Here is a 23,867-nt window from a genome sequence, read left to right on the forward strand (position 1 = left end):
GTTAGCGGTGGGAATAAATTTTTTCAACTGCAAATGATGTTGCTAACGGAAAACGTACTCAACCTCTGCAATAAAAATAATATATATACACACATCTGTTTTATCTAATAAGATAATGTTTTCAGCCTGTTCTCCTCATTCCAATAATTTCTATCATGTCAAGCAAAGCGATTTTTTTTTAAGAAGATCAAGCTGTTAAGTATAGGAGAAGGTGGTTTGTATTGAACCTATCAACAAGCTATTTAGAATGAATGGTAGATCAGTACCAAATGCAATTTCTTCTAAGCCTTTCACCGCCGCACTACCAAACGGTTAACCCTTTCACTGTGGCGACACACAGAAGGTTAAACCTTTCACTGCCACACAACAGCCGGTTAACCCTTTCACTGCCACACGACAGAAGGTTAACCCTTTACTATCACACAACCGACGGCAACCGTGAAAGGGTTAACATTATAAATGGATTGAATTGCAAATTAACCAACCGCTGCCCCGAGCTGCAGCGACCCAGATACAGTCCTGGGAGGATTGGTTTGTTGGGCAGATTGGGGAACAGAATCCAATACAGCCAGGCTATAACGGTTTAGATTGCATCCACATACGTACACAAGCTGAGAGAGGTCAAGGCCCTGAGCCTATACCAGACAAGACATTATGCATCAGCCAAAGGGATTAAATGGAAGAAGGTACTGGCAACCATTGCAATTAATCCCAGTATTCTTTGTGTTTCAAGAGGCTGGTCACGGAATGTTTGATATGCCCATTTTTCCTCCATGCAAATGCATCTTTTAGTGTAGAAAGGTGAATGGTTCTTCCACCATTTTGGTCAGTCTACCACTGGGTGCTGTTTGTACCAACGACCACCAGAGATTTGTACTTGAAACAGCCGTCCTGTTGTAATTAGCGTGTAGCTGGTTAAAGACTGGGGTGAGTTCTGTCTGTTCTGCATTTACAAATGAAAAGTCACTACAGTAGGTTGACATCAAGGCAGATAATTAAATCTGGAGACTACTGTATGGTTAAAACAACAGTTGCTATGTGTTGTTATTATGTGAAATATATCAACAAAAATCAAATCATTTGGTGTCTTATTATTAGATCTTGTAATCATGTCACAGTGGAACAGAAATACATTGCTTTTCCAATGTTTTACATACTCTAACTGGGAATGTACACAGACACTGTCGCATCAGATCGACGTATACGACATGTATAGGTCATGGCAGAATCTATTTAGCAATTTACACCGGCTGCAACTACAGCAGAGATGAGTCTCAAAAGTTTGAATCTCTAGTGAAATTGTGATTTCTGGGCATAAATGCACATAATCACTGCTGGTTCAAATTCTATCCAATTTATCACTGGGTTCAATCGGGATGCTTGGCACAATTAATGAAGAACTTTGATTAGTCCAAAATGATTTCTAAATTAATTAACACAATTATTTATTAATTGTGAATATATAATGTGTGGCATTTTGCCATTATTGTACGGTAAAACACGTCCCTTCCTTGTCATGAGAATACTATGGACCAGTGCAGGAAAATGTGAAATGTATTTACATAGCAGTCAATGTATTTCCATGCTTCACTGACGTGTGGCAGCAAGAAGAAATGTACTTGGAAGTGTAAAAAAAAAAAGGCCCTCACACTTCACAGACATCTAAGGGTAACCTAGGGTTCGTAGGAAGGCTGGAGAAGGATGGGGTGAATAAGGAAAGAGAATAGGATCAAAGAGAATGGGATGATGATAGTGTCAAAATGTGTGAATATAGCAGGACTCCAAAGCTTTTAATTTATTATTTATTTAAATGTTATGTACAGGTATAGTGTACAGAGCTGTATATGGGTGTGTATATATATATATATATGTATATAAATATAGAAATATTGCAGGGCTTCCCTAAACAAGGGCCGCAGCACCATGCTTTAAATTTTTTTTAAGAATATATATATATATACTTTTTCAGCCCCCCCTCCGGACCAACCCTATAGTTTCAAAACTATTACAGTTTGTCTTGTTTGCTGACAATACAAATAGTTTTTGCTCTGGAAATAATTTAAAGAAACCAGCTGAATATAATTGTGTATGAATGACAAAGCAAAAAAAAAATTACAAAGCAAAAAAAAAAAAAAAAAATGCAAAAGAAACGCAGAAGCACGGAAACGCCACATCTGTACCAACTCGCTAGCCGTCTGACAAATTGCGTCATTATTTATCTACCTCTCAGTTTAACGATGTGGTTAATGTAGCCATGTCTCTCTCAACTGCAGCTACCTTGACAGTCAATTTCCGTTTTAACTGCCAACATATATATTCAGTGTTAATGTCCCTTATCACACATTCCCACATTCCCACCCAAGACAACGTTTCAATGTGAAAACATCACCGTCATGCCGGGGCACGGTGCACGGCAGGTAACGGCACTTCTATGAGGACTTGAGGAACATACTTCTTTTTTTTAAAGATTTATTTGAGCATTTCTATGGGGAATGGGAGAAGATGTGGGGGGGGGAAGACATGCAGGAAATGTCGCCGGTTCCGCGAGTCGAACAGGGTACGGCTGCGTAGCACCGCAGTGCGTGGTGCGCCACCCCGGCGCCCCGAGGGACATACTTCTTAGTGAACTGTCCTCCATGTCTGTAGATCTTCTTGAGCAGGACGAAGAGGAAAAAGTTGTACTTCAGGATGTGAACTTTTTTTGTAGTAGTAGTAGTAGATTGTATTTGCCAATCTTGGGAGAGAAGGCAGAACACTTTCTTTAAGACTGAGCTGTAATCTTTGTATTTATGTCATCTGTATTTATGTAATGAAATTATTAAATGTAATGTATAATAAAAATGCAACAGTATTTTTGGTGTCTTATAAACCCGTGAGGGTCGGGCACTTGGTGTGTACGACAGAAAGAATCAAAACAACCAATCTACGTCTGAGCTGTGATGAAGCTGAGAGATATACACACTGCTGTAAACGGTCAGTGTCTGACCTCAGCATGTCAGCCTATTATCTGTCATAAAGCCTAAACACCACATATTACTTATAACTGACAGGGCATACAGACCCTCATCTGCACCTTTGCTTACACTGTTTATTTTTCCTCATATTCTTATATTCAGATACAATTGTATTACCTATAACTATATTTATGTCTTTCTACCATTACCAATATATTCAATAAAGGATGACAGGCGTATGACTACATATTCTATATACAGTATATTATGGAGGCAGCAGCCGATCATGTCTGAGGTCACAGGTCAGGGCCAGGCAGGTCACGGCTCTGATCTCAGTATGAGCGAGCGCTGCATCCGATTATCACATCGCTTCCTGTTTCACAAGACAAAGTTAATTTGAAATGGTCTGAATTAGCTTTTATTGGTTTGGTTAATGTTTCGTGTGGCTGATTGACAAACGCAAACTGTGAACAAAATAGCCAGAGCAGCGAGACTTTCTTTGAACAAAAATGCGTGCCTCCCCCAATTCTGTCTCCTATCCTTATCGGAGCTCTCTCAAAATGTGGGGTTGGTTATTTCTACGTAAAGTTTTATTTCATGTAGAAATATGTTGATCCACCACTCCACACATGCAGCCATCAAGTTGAAATACTCTAGTCCAGTGGCACTCAACTCAGGAGCCACATTGACAAAACATATTTGTTTTAAAAGAGCCACATTACGAAAATACCCCGTTCCTCAACCAAACCAACGACAGGCGATTCCAATAGGCGATTTACAAGTTATGAAAAAGCATGATCATTTACTGCATGATGTACCAGTAGGCTACTGAAATTGATTAGTTACCATGGCAACCTTAAACTATTATTGATACATAATGGCAAAATCACAAACATCATTAATGGTTCCCCATGCAATTCAAATGCGTGTCCCCGTAGTAACCTAGGCTACAGACAGCCGAGAGAGAGAGAGACACACAGAGAGAGAGAGAGAGAGAGAGAGAGAGAGAGAGAGAGAGAGAGAGAGAGAGAGAGAGAGAGAGAGAGAGAGAGAGAGGGGGAGGGACAGAGGGAGGGAGAGAGGGAGAGAGAGAGAGAGGGCGAGAGAGAGGGCGAGAGAGATAGACAGAGAGAGAGAGAGAGACAGAGGGAGACACACAGAGAGAGAGAGAGAGAGAGACACAGATAGAGAGAGAGAGAGAGACAGAGACAGAGAGAGACAGAGACAGAGACAGAGACAGAGAGAGAGAGAGAGAGAGAGAGAGAGAGAGAGAGAGAGAGAGAGAGAGAGAGAGAGAGAGAGAGAGAGAGAGAGAGAGAGAGAGAGAGAGAGAGAGAGAGAGAGAGGGGGAGGGAAGATTCTGCAGGTAGGAGAAAATGAGAGTGACAGAGAGACGGGAGGGAGAGATACACACACGTGCAGAGGAGGGGTGGGAGACATGCAACTCATCTCTGAATGTCCTGTAGCCTCCTCTTCTTCATAATTACTTTACTTAATTAACTTACATTATCAGCTTTATGACACTCGAGAGTGTGACCCAATATACATACATTTTGGTAGTTATTCAGAGAAGGGAGAGAACAGGGAGCGTCAGGTTTTCACAGGTCAGTGGTTGTAACTAACTAATAAGGCTGTCCCCGAACCCTGTTTTTAGGGTTCGAACGTTCGCCAGGGTTTATCGAACGAACGTTCGAACGCTTTTTAAATTTTTTAATAAAAATTTTTTTTTATAATTTTTTTTTAAATTTTTTATATAATATATATATTTTTTTTTATTGTATTATTATAGATCCTACGGAGGGCGGCATTGCATAGTCTATTGGTGAAAAACATGTTTACAGTGGTGCTGTTCATGTAAACATGTAATTAAACAAAGCACTCAGAAGAAAATAAACAAGCTACTGCATCAAAGTTACTACTTATGATAAACAATAGCCCTTGCACACCGCAGTCACATAAGGGGCTAGATAAACAAATGCATTCATTTTGTTGCATTAACGTTATATAGTTAGTGTTACACGTTCAATAACATCAGCATATTATTTACCCAAACATAGCAAGCACTCGTCCTCAGAGTCTGGCGATTCCCATCATGTCACTGCCATTGGCTCTGCGCCGCGCTCTCACCGGCCGTCTTACCCCACGGACAGGGCACGAAATTAACTTTTTGACTCACCGGCAGTGGCGGGTAGATGAGAAAAATCTACCCGCCAAGCATATTTCTTACCCGCCAAATTTTTTACATTTTTTTTAATAAAATATATATATTATATAATCATACTTGTGATTGTGTTATCTGCGAGACATTGCCACCTCGCTGTCTGCAAACAGCTCCACTGTCTGTGTGTATACTCGAGTGGCCTCCAGCTATGAAAGGATTCTCCGGCGCTGCAGCTGGACCCTAAGCTCTACATTCAGCATGCAAGGATTCTCCTGCGCTGCAGCTGGACCCTATTCAGCAGCCCTCATGCGATGTAAGCCAGGGGCTCGAATACGCATGTTGTATGACATTGATGTCAGGAGCTATCTGTAGCTACTGCTGGATGGCATTGGGACAACGCCTCAGTTCACTATTTAGTTTACTGGGACATTTCGTAGTGACTAGTGAGCTAACGTGGGCTAACGTGAGCTACCTAACCAACGGAGGTATTATGCACTGGACTATTGCTGGAGCATTTGTTGATGTCAAGAGCTATCAGTAGCTAGCCGGCTGGATAACGTTACACAATGCCTCATGTATTAAACTAAGTGAATAGTTGACTGGGTCATTTTGTAACGGTAGCTAACGTTATCTCACGAAGGTCCTACTGACTAGACTAACGTCACGGTGACTGTCCGAGGCAATAGCCTCTGTTTACATGCAGCAGCATACAGAAACAGGTGCGGGAGAGGTAGGAGCAGCAATGCGCTGCGTGTCTGTGCTGAGACAGCGAGTGAGAACTCCGCTCAGAATTGGATCATGATTTTCGGTTTTCACATGACTATTTGATTGCCCGCCACATGGCAGACAGACCTCTCAGTGGTAGTCGCCAAACGTAAAAACTGACCGCCAATGGTGCTTGGCGGGCTCTAGTTTCGCCCCCTGCCCACAGATGCGCGCCCGTCCTGGGCATCGGTCAACCATGGTGCTCCCACCTAAGTGGGAGCACCATGCGCCCCAGCCGTCCCCTTGGGCTTCCGTTGCTCATAAGAGCCCTGAGTTGTACCCATTCTGCAGTCTGTTAATAAAGTTTTCAATCAGATACATGTATAGAAAGGCTTTGTTTTATTATAACATTTGTTGCAGTAAAATCATTATGACTCATTTGGTCATCCTCATCTACGTTCTCGGCGGGGAGCTAACGTATTAGCTACGGTAAGTCTGTTGTGCTTCTCGCAAGCAGATCAATGGCGGCATTGCCGGAAGTAAAAAACTAATAAACGCTTGCCGATTGGTGGTAACAGCAGAGGCGGGTGCAAGCGGTGTGACGTAATTGGCAGAATCGCCTGTCAATCAAAATTGTTCTATTGCATTGGTTGAAAGCTCTGGTTGAGACAATAGTATCCAGCTACAGGCCGGCAGCGTCCTATTTGGCAGCCCGGCAGACCATACTGGTTGAGCCGAGCGCCGCCTCTTCACATCGCTTCAACCCTGTGCGCCTCCTTTATTTTTTTTTCACCGAACGTTCGAACCCATTAATTAATGTCCGAATGTCAGCGTAACTAACGAACGTTCGGGCTCAGCCTTACTAACTAACTAACTAACGTTGGTTAATTACCCTGCGTGATTATTTGCGTGCGGTTCTGTAGATACTTTCAACAGGTAGGCAACACGTGAACTTGCCAAAGCACAAGGAAGGCTGTAATGTTAGGCAGCTACTACCCAGCAAACCACTCTCGGTTTGTCCATCGTGTTTATGTTGACTTGTTTTCACCGATTGAACATTCAACAACATTCAACATGATAACAACGTTCCGTCACGTTGAATATTCCCACGTTTGATCAGTCACTCGGAACCATCCCTACGTTATTATTCCACCTGCAGCTCGCTGTCATCAATCACTGACATCTCGCTCTCTCTCTCTCTTTTTTTTCTATCTCCTTGGACAAAATTATATATATGATATATTGATGTATCATAGGATATATTGTAGTTGGCGGTTTGGTTGGCAGACCAGTCCATCCTGTAACTCTTCCATTAGCAGTAAGAGACATAATAGAAGATCCCTGAATACTGACTGCACTTCATAGGATTGGCCGTGTGTGTGTGTACGTGTGTGTGTGTGTGTGTTGTGGTGGTGGAAAATAGGGGTAGGAAGGAAAGATGGGTAGAGGGATATCATCAAATCTCTCTCCCTCTCTCTCTACCCCTCTCTTTTTCTCCCTCTCTACCTCTCTCTCCCCCATCTCTCCACCTCTATTCCATGTTCGCTCTCTCGCTCTACCCCATATTTCTCTATTCCATGTTCTCTCTCTCTATTCCATGCTCTCTCTCTCTATTCCATGTTCTCTCTATCCCTCTCTACTCCACATGCTCTCTCTCTATCCCCTCGCTCTCTCTCTACCCTCTCTCTATTCCATGCTCTCTCTCTACCCTCTCTCTCTACCCTCTCTCTCTATTCCATGTAGGGTGGCATGGTATTACAGTATACCAATGTACTTGCAAAAAATGACAGTATCCAGTTCAATACCATCATATCATTTCTGCCCTGCATCTATTTAATACATTGCCACAGTCTGCCCATTTACAGTTGATAACTGCCCATTTGGTCAGAGAATTACGGTAATCAGCAAGTGCTCCGATTCACAGCACATTTCCGCCAGGGAATTTCTTTCATATATGATATGATATGATACATTTATTTATATTGCGCCCCTCAACTAATAGTTACATCGGCCCGGGGCGCTGGGATTCTCATGCATGGTGCGTTGACTTTCCCTCAAACGTAATTAATGACTCATGTGTGTGTGCTTTATTTCATGTTACTGAAATGATGTAGGGGTTTGAGTTAAATTAATATTGCTTTGAGCTTGGTTGGAGTATAAACTGTATTGTGCTGTTCATCGTCATCAGAGCTTGGTTGGAGTATAATCTGTATTGTGCTGTTCATCGTCATCAGAGCTTGGTTTGAGTATAATCTGTATTGTGCTGTTCATCATCATCAGAGCTTGGTTTGAGACGAGTATAATCTGTATTTGAGGTAGAATTGTAGTCTGAATTATTTTGTTATCGCCAAGATTTATCAGAGTAAATGTCGTTCATAACAGCCAGCGCCTCCCTAACCGCTGACCTCTAATGACCACTAATGACCTCTAATGACCTCTAATGACCACTAATGACCTCTAATGACCTCTAATGACCACTAATGGCCACTAACATTACATGTGTGAGACCTCAAGAACCAGCTGCTCCACACTTTTTGTAAATGTACAAATACTGCCGGCAGGTGTACAGAACATAGTTCTCTATGTTACCCAGTAGCCATGGGCAACAGTGGCTCAGGAGGTAGAGCGGTCGTCTGGTAACCAGAAGGTTCCTGGTTCGATTCCAACTCATCCCGGGCAGTGGATCGAAGTATCCTTGAGCAAGACACTTAACCCCTTTGGCACCTTGCACGGTTAGTCAGTGAATGGGCGACTGTTTATTTGTTTATTTATGGATCCCCATTAGTCTACACCCATGGGTGAAAGACGATTCTTCCTGGGGTCCTAACACACAACCTACAACAACATTACAGTACAAGTTGAGGCACAAGTTGTAAAGAACTTTGGATAAAAGCACTATATAGTCTATGTATACAGTGGTAATACCTTGTTATAACCCCATACTATTTGGGGAGCGTAATTCCTTGCGCTCTCTCTCTATAACCTGCCAGGCTATCATTATCAGCAGCTGTGATCAGAGAGTTGTGTAGACAGTCTGGTAATGGAGTCATAATTATACCCTGTTACCACACACACACACACACACACACACACACACACACACACACACACACACACACACACACACACACACACACACACACACACACACACACACACACACACACACACACACACACACACACACACACACACACACACACACACACACACACACACACACACACACACACACACACACACACGCTTTTCACAGCTTTTTCTGGCCACGCAGGACCGACAAGAGGAGAGAGGGAGGAGAAGAGGGGAGGACATGCGGCAAATGGTCACCGGGACTGGGAAGCGAACCCGGGGCGACCGCTTCGCGACTCAGCGCGCTATATGGTGTGCTACTGGAGCACCCTGTATTATAATTTTTTTATTGTAATATACACTTTTACTATCATGTAGACTATTCTGCTTTGTGTTTAGGTGTTTTTGTGTTTACATGTGATGTATTGTATATTGTATACATGCACTTTTATTATGTTCTTGTGTGATGTATCGCACATTTTATTGCTGTGTGATGTATTGCAAATGTTATTGCTGTCATCTTGGCCAGGTTTCCCTTGCAAAGGAGATCTTGTATCTCAATGGGACTTCCTGGTAAAAAAATAATAATAATAATAATAATTGCGATTATTATTTTTTTTGCGATTTGCTAATTGCATCATTCCAAATCGCGATTTCGATTTAAAATCGATTAATCGTTCAGCCCTAAGAGGAGAGAGAGCAAGATATGAAGAGAGAGGGAGAGAGAGGGCCAGAGAGAAAGAGAGTGGTGTGAGAGAGAGAAAGAGAGAGATATATAGAGTGGTGAGAGAGGAATGGTGAGAAATAGAGAGGGTGGTGTGTGTGTGTGTGCGTGTGTGTGTGTGTGTGTGTGTGTGTGTGTGTGTGTGTGTGTGTGTGTGTGTGTGTGTGTGTGTGTGAGAGAGAGAGAGAGAGGGCCAGAGAGAGAGGATGGTGTGAGAGAGAGATGGAGGGTGTTGAGAGAGGAATGGTGAGAGAGAGATAGAGAGAGGAAGGGTAAGATGGGGATAGAGAGAGGAAGAAGAGAGAGAGGGATAGAGATGAATCAGATAGATAATAGAGAGATGAAGCAGAGATGATAGAGAGAGGAGCATGTCGATGTGTCCTTGAGCAAGACACTTAACCCCTAACTGCTCCCGATGAGCAGGTTGTCACCTTGCATGGTTGCCTCCACCGTCGGTGTGTGAATGTGTGAGTGAATGTGTGAATGAATGGGTAAAATGTGAGTAACAAATTGTAAAGCGCTTTGGATAAAAGCGCTATATAAAAAAGCAGCCATAGATAGAGAGAGATATAGGAGGTAGACTTATAGGAGAGAGAGGAGAGGAGAGAAGAAGAGAGGAGAGGAGAGGAGAGGAGAGGATAGAAGAAGAGAGGAGAGGAGAGGAGAGGAGAGGAGAGAAGAAGAGAGAGAGGAGAGGAGAGGAGAGGATAGAAGAAGAGAGGAGAGGAGAGGAGAGGAGAGGAGAGAAGAAGAGAGAGAGGAGAGGAGAGGATAGAAGAAGAGAGGAGAGGAGAGGAGAGAAGAAGAGAGAGAGGAGGATAGAAGAAGAGAGGAGAGGAGAGGAGAGGAGAGGAGAGGAGAGGAGAAGAGAGGAGAGAAGAAGAGAGGAGAGGAGAGGATTGATTGATTGATTGAAAACTTTATTAACAGATTGCAGAATGGGTACAATACAGTACAGCTCAATACACACAATTGTTAAGGGAATGCAGACCAGAGACAGACTTTCGTCTTGTTTACATCAGGGTCCCCCATTTTCAATTAATCAGGACATATATGACATACATGACATACAGATAGACAGTACTGCTACATCTATACATTTATGACATACCAGATTTGCAAATACAGTGCTGTTTGTGATACAAAAATAGTCCAGAAAAGGGAGTATATACATTTGACGTAAAAACTGTACATTGGAGGAGGTTGGGTGGGGTTGTGTGGGGGGGGGGGGGGTATTGACAACCATAGAGAGGAGAGGAGAGGAGAGAAGAAGAGAGGAGAGGAGAGGAGAGAAGAAGAGAGGAGAGGAGAGGAAAAAAGAGGAGAGAAGAGAGAGAGAAGAGAAGAGAAGAGAAGAAGAGAAGAGAAGAGAAGAGAAGAGAAGAGAAGAGAAGAGAAGAGAAGAGAAGAGAAGAGAAGAGAAGAGAAGAGAAGAGAAGAGAAGAGAAGAGAGGAGAGGAGAGGAGAGGAGAGGAGAGGAGAGGAGAGGAGAGGAGAGGAGAGGAGAGGAGAGGAACACTTACGCTGGCCCCACTGGCCACTGTTTGGGTTCAAGTAGTTTGGATACAGCCCCTGAGGCTTGTCCAGGCGATTTAGAACTTTCCGAATGTTCATCACCTGAAAATCACACAAGCACAACATAGACTCAAAACCCTGAAGATGACACAAACACACACTGAAAATATATTATGCAACAACACCACATGGTCAAAACTACTGAAAATAACCACAATTGCTACACATGTTCAACATACTGGCAATCACACAAGTACACCCCCCACACTCAACACACTCATTGACATAATAATAATAATAATAATAATAATGACTTGGATTTATATAGCGCTCTTCATGGCACCCAGAGCGCTTCACAGAGTCCATTATTCGTTCATACACAGTCATACCGGTGGTGGTAAGCTACAATTGCAGCCAGAGCTGCCCTGAGGCAGACTCACGGAAGCGTGGCGAATAATCAACGCCTACGGCCCCTCCGACCACCACCAACATTCATTCACATGCATACACATTCATACGAGGCAAGTAGGTTAAGTGTCTTGCCCAAGGACACAACGGCAGTGGGATGGACATGGGAGATGGGGAGATAATTACTAAGCACCTCCCCCAACACAGGTGGGGGGGGGGGGGGTGACTGCATGTAATACAAAAAGGGAGGTCAGTACCATCATGTTTTCATGACGCTCTGATAAAGGCACTGCCTGATGTGAAGTGAACCTGCACCAAAAGTCTTGCATCTCTTCCTCCTTTGAAGTGTCGCTATTTCCACTCATTGGGTGTTTTTCCTAAAGTATCGACGGTAGCTTGTAGGTTGTGTAATTGCCCACAACCAAGGAGGCAATTAGAAGAAGTGCACCTGCTCTGCATGTCAACACACACAATCTATTTCAGTAGCAATGTATGTGAGAATTTAGATCTTGGATACCCTCTTAACCCTTTCACTGCCACACGACAGTAGGTTAACCCTTTACTATCACACTACCGACGGTTACCGTCGAGTACCGTCAAAGTGTACGTTTGTTTAGCAATGATTTTAAGTCAGCGAAATATGAGCTTATAAAAATCTCTGCGCATTGCATCGGAAACCGGATGATTTAGACGCAAGGACATCGAAATCGTTGTAGTCATGAGAAAGAGGAGACCCAGGGCTTTCGATGGACGTCGACATTTCATAAAACTACACTACCCAGCTCACACTAGCCGCAGACATAGGAAGCCTAACCATCTTTCTTTGACAAATATTGACGTGAATGCCGTGATTATATCTCACACGGGTTGAACAAACCTCAACGTTATTGCCATAAAATACAACGTATATTGTTTCTTTACCTTTCTGTAAACGTAACTGTACTTATGATTTAATAACACATTCTTTGCTGCCCTGTACCGGGCCTGGTGGTACTAAATCCAGATTTAACAGTTCGTTATTCACAAAGGAAGCGCAACGGGTGAAATGAGGTGGTAACTGCAAAGACAGGTCCTGAGAGCAGCTGAAAGGAAGTATAGAAAGTCACGCCTCACTGCTGACATCGACACATATCACAACCTCTTGTTAACATTCTCCAAAACCATTACTAATGCCAAAGCTTCTTTCTTTCACCATAGGATCGAGGCTTCTGCCAAGAATCTACGCAAACTGCATGCTACCATGTCCTCCCTCCTCACTCCCCCCCCCACCCCCCCCTCCCTCATCTTTCTCTGCTGAAGACTTTGCGATCTTCTTTGAGGAAAAAGTGGAGAACATCCGCAGCTCCTTCTCCCAACCCCCACCCATTCCAAATGCTGAATCGAGAACCTCATCCTTCACTCTGTCATCTTTCTCTCCCATTACAGAAGCCGAGACCCTGACACTGGTAACGTCGAACCGTCCGACTACATGCCAGCTGGACCGGCTACCCTCCCCACTCCTCCAGACCATAGCACCAGACATCCTCCCATTCCTAACTGCAACCATCAACTCCTCACTCAACTCGGGGGTGGTCCCCACCTCCCTAAAACAAGCCAGAGTCACGCCCCTCATAAAAAAACCATCCCTGAACCCTACCGTCATAGGCAACTACCGTCCTGTCTCTCTTCTCTCCTTCCTTTCTAAAACACTTGAACGTGCTGTATCCAACCAACTTACTGCTTATCTCTTACAGAATGACCTCCTAGACCCTAATCAGTCAGGCTTCAGGACTGGTCACTCCACAGAGACAGCCCTCATTGCAGTCACAGAGGCACTTCACTTAGCAAAAGCGAAAGGCCTCTCCTCTGTCCTGATTCTCCTAGATCTATCTGCAGCCTTCGACACAGTCAACCACCAGATCCTCCTCGCGGCCCTCGCAGGAATGGGAGTGGCTGGCTCTGCGCTGACATGGCTGTCATCATACCTCAATGACCGCTCCTACCAAGTGTCATGGAGAGGGACCCTGTCGGCCACCCGCCCCCTGCGGACGGGTGTCCCCCAGGGCTCGGTTTTAGGACCCCTTCTCTTCTCCCTCTACACTAAATCACTGGGTAACATTATCACGTCTCATGGCTTCTCCTACCATTGTTATGCCGACGATACTCAACTCTTCCTCTCCTTCCCTCCCTCAGATATCCACGTCTCTGAGCGGATCTCGGCCTGTCTGTCCGACATCTCTGTCTGGATGACGACCAACCACCTCAAACTGAACCTAAGCAAAACAGAATTGCTCCACCTGCCGGCCAAATCTTCCGCCCTGACCGACCTTTCCATCACAGTCAAGAATGCAGCTGTGACCGCGTCCCCGACCGCCAAGAACCTTGGTGTTGTCCTCGACGACGAGTTGAACTTCTCTGGTCACATCGCAGCGACAACCAGAACTTGCAGATTCCTCCTGAGCAACGTCAGAAGGATCCGCCCCTTCCTGACAAAAGAAGCCACCCAACTCCTCGTCCAATCAACAGTCATCTCCCGCCTCGACTACTGCAACGCACTGCTCGCTGGCCTCCCGGCCACTGCCACTAAGCCTCTTTCAACTCATTCAGAACGCAGCGGCCCGCCTGATCTCAAACCTACCGAAGTCGGCCGGCCCATGTCACCCCACTTCTTAGGGACCTGCACTGGCTCCCCATTGCTGCACGAATCCGCTTCAAGGCCCTCGACCTAGCATACCGTGCGGCAAAGGGAACTGCTCCCGCCTACCTCCGGTCAATGGTCTCTAACTACACACCCTCAAGACCCCTACGCTCTGCATCTTCTGGCCGCCTCAGACCTACTCCTATCCAAGCTCCGGGAGGGTCATCAAAGAGAAGTCGCCTATTCTCAGTCCTTGCTCCACAATGGTGGAATGAACTACCCACCACAGTTAGGACAGCCGAAACACGTCCAATCTTTCACCGTCGACTAAAGACGCACTTCTTCAACCATTATCTGAAAAAAAAATAAAAAAAAGATCTAACCCTAACTAACCGTACTGTCATGCACTTGTCCTAATAAACTAACCTACACTGTAGCACTCAACACTTTGATGAACATTGTTACTCAGCTGATAGAGTGTACCCTTCCTGATGGCTTGTCGTACAGAACATATAAGTCGCTTTGGATAAAAGCGTCAGCTAAATGACTAAATGTAAATGTAAACTGCGTTTCCCTCAGCATTGTGTCTCGGTGCGTCTGTGCTATTGCAGGTATATGAGGTACTATGGGCGGAACATGTTCCCCTTCTATGCAAATGATCCTCGACACAAAGAAGCGCAAACACATCAAACCAGTGCTGGCTTCCCTGCACTGGCTCCCTGTTCGCTTCAGGATTGATTTTAAATTGGGATGTGTGTGTTCAAGGCCTGGCCCCTCAGTACCTAGCTGAACTTCTCCATGCTTGCACCCCAGCTAAAGCACTGAGGTCATCAAACAAATAACTTTTAGATGTCATAAAGGTCTAGGTTAAAAACAAAAGCGACCACGCTTTTGCGCTGGCTGCCCCTAAATTGTGGAACCGTCTTCCACTGCAAATGAGGTCTGCCCAGACCCTAGAGATGTTTAAAACACAGCTGAAGACTCACCTGTTTTCATTGGCTTTTTGAGGCTTGGTAAGCCATACATCCCCGGTCATGTCGTGATTGTTTTAATGTATTGTAGCCTTTGATTTTGTGTATACTGTATTTTGTATTTTTTTGTATTTCTCCGTTTTTATATTGTAAAGCACTTTGGTGCAACTTCGGTTGGTTTTAAATGTGCTATATAAATAAAGTTGACCTTGGGCTTGACCTTGAACTACTCGATGAAATCAAGGATGATATTGAGCCAGCCACCCAGAGATCCCATGCAATCTTATTTATTATTTAAATATTGTATTCAACTGGGCGGCTACGTGGTGCAGTGGGCAAGGCGCTCACCACGAATACCGGAGATGCTGGGTTCGCCTGTTTGAGCCCAGCGCTCCACATTGCTTTCAGTTTAGCTGGTCGTCCGTACTAATACACATTGGCAGTATTAGGGGGTGGGAACTGATGGGTGGGGATCGGGCGTTGTGGACAGCGACTCCTACAGGTCGGTTGGTGCGCCTGCGCAGTATAATCAGGAAACGATGGGGGCGGCGCCCCTCCAAAGCGCAGACCCCTGACGCTGAAAGATCGCGCCGCGCAGGTGGAAAGATGCGACTGCTGTTACCTCGAGTTCGGAGGGGACTTTCCAACTAAACTATCTGCTGCAGACCAAGCAAAGCACGAGTGTGCTTAGCTAATGCCTTGTTTTTACATTGAGGACTCAATACATTAATTAAATTAAATTACTTATTAAATTGCAGCAGGGAAACTTCCGAGAAATTAGCAAGAGTGAGGTTTACCTGCCCAGCTGAAAAAGAACAAGCTCTGCATCACGTTTCAAGCCCATTCACAGGCAACAAAGGTTTTCCACAGACTCCCAGAGGCACCAGCAGCTTTAGACTGAATAAAAAAAAAATACTAATGATAACAATTATTTCCCAGTCTCTGATCAGCAGGGGGTTTTTGTAAACACTCTAAAGCGTCGCCCATGTGTCGCACCCACAACAGACATGTTAGACATGTTTTGCAAAACATTAATATCATTGGATGTTTGTTTAAATCTGTATCTGAATCTGTATCTGACTGCATCTACTCTGCTGTATCTATCTATCTATCTATCTATCTATCTATATCTGTCACTATAGCCAATGGAAGTGCTAGGGGGGGGGGGGGGGTATTAGTCCAAATATGAGGGCAACACCTAAATGTGTGTATTTTCACATTGTCTGCTAAAAATCGCAAACTTCACATGGACGTTTAGCCTAAATAGAACTTTCCATGTTGAAAAAAAAAACAATAATTCTACACAACGTATGATTATGACTTTACACTGAACCAGAAATAAAGGGTAGGTTCCCCTGAATCCAGTAATAAAAGGTATAACATTTGATACCGACTCAAAGAACAAACTCAGAATTGGCAAAAAAATATAACACTATGTCCAGGTGAACCTTTGTCTAAGTAGGCTTTAGAGGGTTAATTGTGTCATTTACTTTACACTAAATGACTAAATGAATCAAACAAAGCCTGACTGTGTAACGACAACGCTGTGACAAAAGCGGAGAGAAGCTGTACAACCAGGAGGAGGAGGAATTAAAAGACAAAAACCATCTCTCTCTCTCTCTTTCTTTTTCTCCCTCCTCAGTCATGACCACACATAGCTCCCTCCATTCATCCATCCATACCTCCCTCCTCGGGCCGGGAGCGATCAATACAATTTCAATTTCAGTTATGATGTTGTCTTCCAACGATCATGAAAACAAGATAATCGAGATAAGACTATTATCAATGCATGCCGTGTTGCTCTCGTTTTGTCTTGTGTTGTGAAATGCAGTGCACCCTTCCTTCACAGCAGGGCCCCCCCCCCCTCCATGTTGAGAGGGAGGATGGAGCCACAGCACGTTTCTCCAGTTATTTTGAAACATCTTGGTAACTTCTAGAAGGTAACAGAAAGACAGGCCTTTGGTCGCGAACAAAGGGAAAGCAAATTCAGTCGTCATATGATATGATGTTCTCAAATCAATTGGAAATTGTGTTTAGTAATCGTGATTTCAATATCAATCAAATGATGATTTTTTTGCCATAATCAAGCAGCCCTACTCCCTGCAACCACCCAACCAACACTCCGTTCATCTCTCACTCTCTCACCTACTGGGCAAACTCAGCCCTAATGCCCTCCACCCACCCAACCAACACTCCGTTCATCTCTCACCTACTGGCGAACTCAGCCCTAATACCCTCCACCCACCCAACCAACACTCCGTTCATCTCTCACTCTCTCACCTTCTGGGCAAACTCAGGTTTTCCAGACAGCTTGCTGAGGTGCATGAACTCCAGATGCAAAGTGCCGTACTCTGCAAGGATGCTGCTGCCACCTGACGCCCACGGCCAGTTCCTCCCTATCCCACTAGAGACAGAGAGACAGAGAGAGAGAGAGAGAGAGAGAGAGAGAGAGAGAGAGAGAGAGAGAGAGAGAGAGAGAGAGAGAGAGAGGAGAGAGAGAGAGAGAGAGAGAGACAGAGACAGAGAGAGAGAGAGAGAGACAGAGACAGAGACAGAGAGAGAGAGAGAGAGACAGAGACAGAGACAGAGACAGAGACAGAGACAGAGACAGAGACAGAGAGAGAGAGAGAGAGAGAGAGAGAGAGAGAGAGAGAGAGAGAGAGAGAGAGAGAGAGAGAGAGAGAGAGAGAGAGAGAGAGAGAGAGAGAGAGAGAGAGAGAGAGAAAGAGAGAGAGAGGGAGAGAGAGAGAGAGAGGAACTTTAATTGTACAGGTCAAACAAAGGGTGACATACCTTTTCAAACTTGACAACATAAACATTCCGAGTTTATTTCCTGTTGAAGTGTTTGCTAATATAAATGGCCCAAACTAAGCTGTTGCCATAGCAAACATAATTCCATTGAAAAGGTCTATATAGGCTATACGTTCCATGTGCACAGACTATTCTTCAGTAAACCATTCATCACAGGTCATCTGACTCCTCCAGACTTTGACCTTTAGCAGTGCCGATGTGACCGTGTCAAGTCATGTGACCGTGGTCAAGTCATGTGACCGTGTCAAGTCATGTGACGTGTGTCAGTTTGAATGGTCTTGTGGTGACAGGCCGTCCCATCTGCTCACAGTGTGGATGCCGCCAAGCTGTCAATCCTCTGTCAAGAGCAGATGATTTAACACATTAGACACTGTGTGTGCATGTGCGTGTGTGCATGTGTGTGTAAGTGCATGCGCGTGCGCACACGTGTGTGTGTTGGGTCATTAGGGTCAGTAGCAGATCGTTTGGAGTGATGACACTGGCATTGGTGGTGATTCTGATTCATGAATACACATTTCCTATTCACAAGCCTGGGAGTGAGTCTCACACACACACACACACACACACACACACACACACACACACACACACACACACACACCCTTGGGAAGAGCTATTCATCAGCTAACGTGGTAGAGACAAAAATGGGGGATGTGAAGGAGAGGAGGAGGGTGTATGCCAAGAACAGTGTGGTTCACACACACACACACACACACACACACACACACACACACACACACACACACACACACACACACACACACCACACACACACACACACACACACACACACACACACACACACACACACACACACACACACACACACACACACACACACACACACACACACACACACACATTTTAGATGCTTTATTTATGTCCACATAAATACAGAGTACATTAAGGACATAAACACTGACAGTGCAATTATCTCATTGGGAGTCATTCAATTACGTTTGTGACTGTGCAACATTCATCGTACACATACAATATTGACACAGATGATGTTTGAAAAACAGATACAATAGTATTTCCGTAAAACTATATCTACTCTATGGGTACAAAAAGCAACGCCGTCTCCAAATAGAGCGGCTACCAATAATAGCAGATATAGAGCAATACCTTGCTAACTGTTTAGCCTTTTCTCTTGGAGATGTGGGCCCGTCTGAAGGCCCCTAACCACCAGCTGGTGAACATGACCCAGGCTGCCAACAATTAAAACTAAAAGTTGACACTTGTAGCCTAGTTGTGAGATGTTCAGCTTGAGCTGCTGATATTTCAGTAACTTGGTTAAAAAGAACCTCGGTTTGAACTACCCGTTTTGCAGATTTGATCCAGATTAAAGCTTGGATTTTATATAGTTGAAACCCAAAAAACAGGATTAGGATCACTTTGATATCCGATCAGATCAGGAAATCAAATCCAAGCTTTAATCTGGATCAAATATTCAAACGGGTAGTTCAAACCGACAACACAGGATTGGGATCAGTTTGATCCCAAAAAACTGGATTATCTTGATCCCACCAGAGGGGTGGATTTCCAGTGAATTACCAGAGCAAAATGTACTATACATTCGATAAAAAAAACACGTTTCAATATAATAAGATGGCAAAGTTTGTTAACTGAAATAATACAACATGTTTAGCCTTCATGGCAAATACATTTTATTTTAAATGTTTTGGTCACGTTTGTAGTGGACTATTTTGTTTTCAACCAAATGTTGATGACATAAATGTTTATGCTCATAAAAATATCACAACAAAGATTGTCAATCACAAATGTATATATGGTGATGATATATGAATGAATGAATGAATGAATGAACATTTTATTTAACAGATTGCAGAATGGGTACAATACAGTACGGCTCAATACACACAATTGTTAAGGGGATGCAGACCAGAGAAAGACGTTGTCTTGTTTACATCTTGTTTACATCAGGGTCCCCCATTTTCAATCATAGTGACATTTATGACATACACAACATATATGATATCATGACATTTATGCCATAGGGACATACATGACATACAGGTATATTGTACTGTTACATTTGTGACATATATGATATGCAAATATACAGTACTGTTACCCATAGATCCTGACAGAGAGTATATACATATGATGGGGATGATACTGTACATTGGGAGGGGGTGGGTGGGTGGGAGATAAATATATATGGTGCTATGTATGGTATGTATGGTCGGATGCTTGCCAATAAACAGCCCCACTTATGGGAGACACTGTCTCCATCACACTACCTGGCTACACTACAGATGCACAGAACCTTGCCAACAGTTTGGTGTGCGCACACACACACACACACACACACACACACACACACACACACACACACACACACACACACACACACACACACACACACACACACACACACACACACACACACACACACACACACACACCACACACACACACACACACACACACACACACACACACACACACACACACACACACACACACACACACACACACACACACACACACACACACAAGAGTTTTAATTGGTCACGGCATACAAGTATACAATGAAATGCGGGTGGTCTTGCCCACGACGATGTGCAATACAGTGGTACAACATATAATAACTCTGAGAGAGAGAGAGAGAGAGAGAGAGAGAGAGAGAGAGGAGAGAGAGAGAGAGAGAGAGAGAGAGAGAGAGAGAGAGAGAGAGAGAGAGAGAGAGAGAGAGAGAGAGAGAGAGAGAGAGAGCAGGGGGGAAGGCAAATGGACAGATGGATATTTTCTTAGCTTTCCCCTTAGACCTCTAAAGACTTTCAATACATTTTTATTCTGTATGAGACCTTTGTTTATGGTAAATAAACATCCTTTTGATACAACCTGGACTTTCAATGTTCAATGTTTTCTGAATGCAACACGGAAGAAGAGATGGGGGTTTTAGCCAGTAAGCACGTGGTGGGAGTGAGAATTCCACCAAACGATTGCCTCCATAATACAAAACAATACACAACGCGGAGATGGCCAGGAGAGGCGATGGAGGCGTTTATGTGTATGTAGTACAGTATGTGTTTTGTGTCTTCCCCTCTCTCTCTCTCTCTTTCTCCCTCTTTCTCCCTCTATCAGCTTCCTTTCCAAATCCATTTCTAAGCTGTGTGGTGAAAGGTAAATCCCTTCACAGAGGTCCAGGAGACTAAATCAAACACACCCCGCTTATAACTCCGCTCTGTCCTTCCCGCAAATCCCCGACATGAAACCCAAATCCCTGGCAACAGTAAAGGCAGCTGGGAGGGGCTTTGATGCCAAACAAACAGACTTAACTTGCTAGAGCTGCCCTGTCTGAGCCAAGTAGACGGCTCATTGGTTGCTAAGGCTTTTAGTCAAATAAGACTTTGTTTTCAGTCGATTAGTCATTATTATTTAATGTTGAACAAGTTATTTATTTATTTATAAGTTATTATCTCTCAGGCATCACATTAATATTAACAAATATTCTTTGGTCTATAAGGCAATAAAAAAAATATTGTTTGGTTCCTGTTGGTTGTCAGTTAAGGCCTGATGGGTAGGTAGGGGAATTTATTTTATTAAAATGTTTCCCACAGCAACTATGGATAGGGAATTTCTTTATTTAATTAAAATGTTCACAACAACATGGATGCATGTACTCTGCCAGCATGTTCAATATACATAATACTAAAGGTTTTACTAAGATCTGTTATGAAACTTTATTGTAAAAAAAAAGAAATAATAATAATATATATATATTTTTTTTAAAGAAAAAAAAAGTAAACTCATAAAATAAATTGGGTCGCACCTAAATCGGCAGGGTCGGTCGGCAACCGGATCCAAACCATTTTTTCTTTTAGGCCTAAATGTAAAATATATAATGCTGTCGAACAGCAACCTATAGGCAAAATAGCCCTGCTTGGTATTACATTTTGTGTACATTTAGTTTTGTTTTGGTTTGATGTGTGGGTTGGGAGTTGAGTGGGGGATAGGGGGGATGGGTTGCTACTACTGAATACACCTCAGGCTCTGACAAGAGAGGGCTGCAGACATTCACAGTATAATAAGCTACTCAACTCCAACCCAGACCAAAACAAAACAGGTAAACAAAGTGGAATACCAAGACTGGCTCTTTTTTACAGATCCTACAGGTTTTAATCGTTATTTATTTTATTAGCGATATCCCTTCATTTTCATCCATCCAGCCTGATGTTATCATTGGGAATGGGTCTGAGCTCACAAAAGGGCAAATACCGCCGCCTACGCCTTCCAGCTGGTATTGCACTCCATTATAAATGGTGTAGTTTCTTTTCTGGGACGATCCGAGCTGCGCGGGCGGGGTTTAAATACTCAGGCGAGGTAGGCCTATACAACGATGGCATGGAACAGTAACCCCACCCGCCTGCCCATGTGTAACGCTCGGTAATGTGGGACGGACCTCCACGAGCAGTATTTGGAATGGCGATCAGATAATTGGATTATTTCTTTTGCATTACATCAGATACCAGGTAAGGACTCTATATATAAAATCTTGCATTGATCTGATATTTCTTTCTACCACGATCGCGGCTGTGTGTGGTGTGGTGCTGTGTGCCGTTGGGTGCAGGAGGGGACTGGGGGAGCCTCACGCTACAAGGCCCTTTTCATTCTTGCATGAGGAAGGATAATAACGATGATCTAGCGTTGATTTCAGGATGATCAGATAATCAGGCGAAAAATTACAATGCGTTTACTGTTTAGTGTATTCCACTAAAGGGCTATTATCGCGTCTTTTCCTGGGATTACCAAGAATCACCAAAACTATATTCATATTCAAAACGGTATAAAACGGAAATGTACGGATGAAAAAACAATCCGTTTTGTACATGTTGACTGGAAGCAACTCACTGATAATCTACGAGTGTATTAGACCCATAGCTATAATATAAGATATATTTTAAGCACTTGCAAATCTCGCAGTCCCCCCCATTGATTAAAGCGGTGGCGTTCTAGCGCCCTCTCGCGCATTAAGCGATGGCGCAGAATGTGTTAAAGATCGGACGGCCCTGAATATGGGCCGTCACGCACTCGCACGCATGTCACATCACTTTGCACCCTGTCTGTCGGCTCCGGGCTGCGTTTTCCCCGATCAACCAATACATTGTTGGAAATTTGAATTTGACGCCTTTCGATCGTCACCACACTCAACCTATTGCGTGATTCCATTCTCAAGTTACAAGACAAAACATCTGGTGAGTTTCATTTGACAAGCCGTTCGGATGAATGACCAGGTCCGGTTGTGAGCGGTCCTGAACAGACCAGTCACCAGTTACCTTCCAAAAGAGACCAGACTCATGCATGTGCTATAAGTATAAAGTATAGCCTAATAAATCAAAAAATACTTTGGGTATGCAATCGCCAAAAAAAATAAAAAGTCTCTTTGAAACCAAGAGATGAGGGTTGGAGGATGAGCGGCTCACCTAACAAACAAACAACAACAACAACAAACCCTCACATAACAACATCAATCACCTAACAAACAACAACACTCGCATAACAACATCAATCACCTAACAAACAACAACACTCGCATAACAACATCAATCACCTAACAAACAACAACACTTGCATAACAACATCAATCACCTAACAAACAACAACACTCACATAACATCAATCACCTAACAAACAACAACACTCACATAACAACATCAATCACCTAACAAACAACAACACTCGCATAACAACATCAATCACCTAACAAACAACAACACTCACATAACAACATCAATCACCTAACAAAGACGTCCCAGGTTGGTGGAAGCAACACAATGACCAGACTAGGGTTGTCATGACGACACACTAGAACCCAGTTAAATAGAGCTGCTGCTTATGTAACATGTCCACTGAATGAAGCTGGTTGGAGAGGAGCATTTCCCCGTAGATCAGCCTGCGGCCT

At 43.8% G+C, this 23,867-nt stretch overlaps 1 protein-coding gene across 1 annotated transcript in view; it reads right to left on the reverse strand.

Annotated features, from left to right (window-relative positions):
* Positions 1-23,867, reverse strand: part of man1a1 (mannosidase, alpha, class 1A, member 1) — a gene marked incomplete at its 3' end in the record, with an annotated part of 483,045 nt that overhangs the window by 109,713 nt on the left and 349,465 nt on the right. The window contains 2 exon segments of the mRNA XM_084313823.1: positions 11,140-11,233; positions 17,408-17,531. Coding sequence (XP_084169949.1) covers positions 11,140-11,233; positions 17,408-17,531 — 218 coding nt within the window.

Source organism: Notolepis coatsorum (genome assembly GCF_963971535.1).
Source record: "Notolepis coatsorum genome assembly, chromosome: 5".
In the NCBI taxonomy this organism is placed as follows: domain Eukaryota; kingdom Metazoa; phylum Chordata; class Actinopteri; order Aulopiformes; family Paralepididae; genus Notolepis; species Notolepis coatsorum.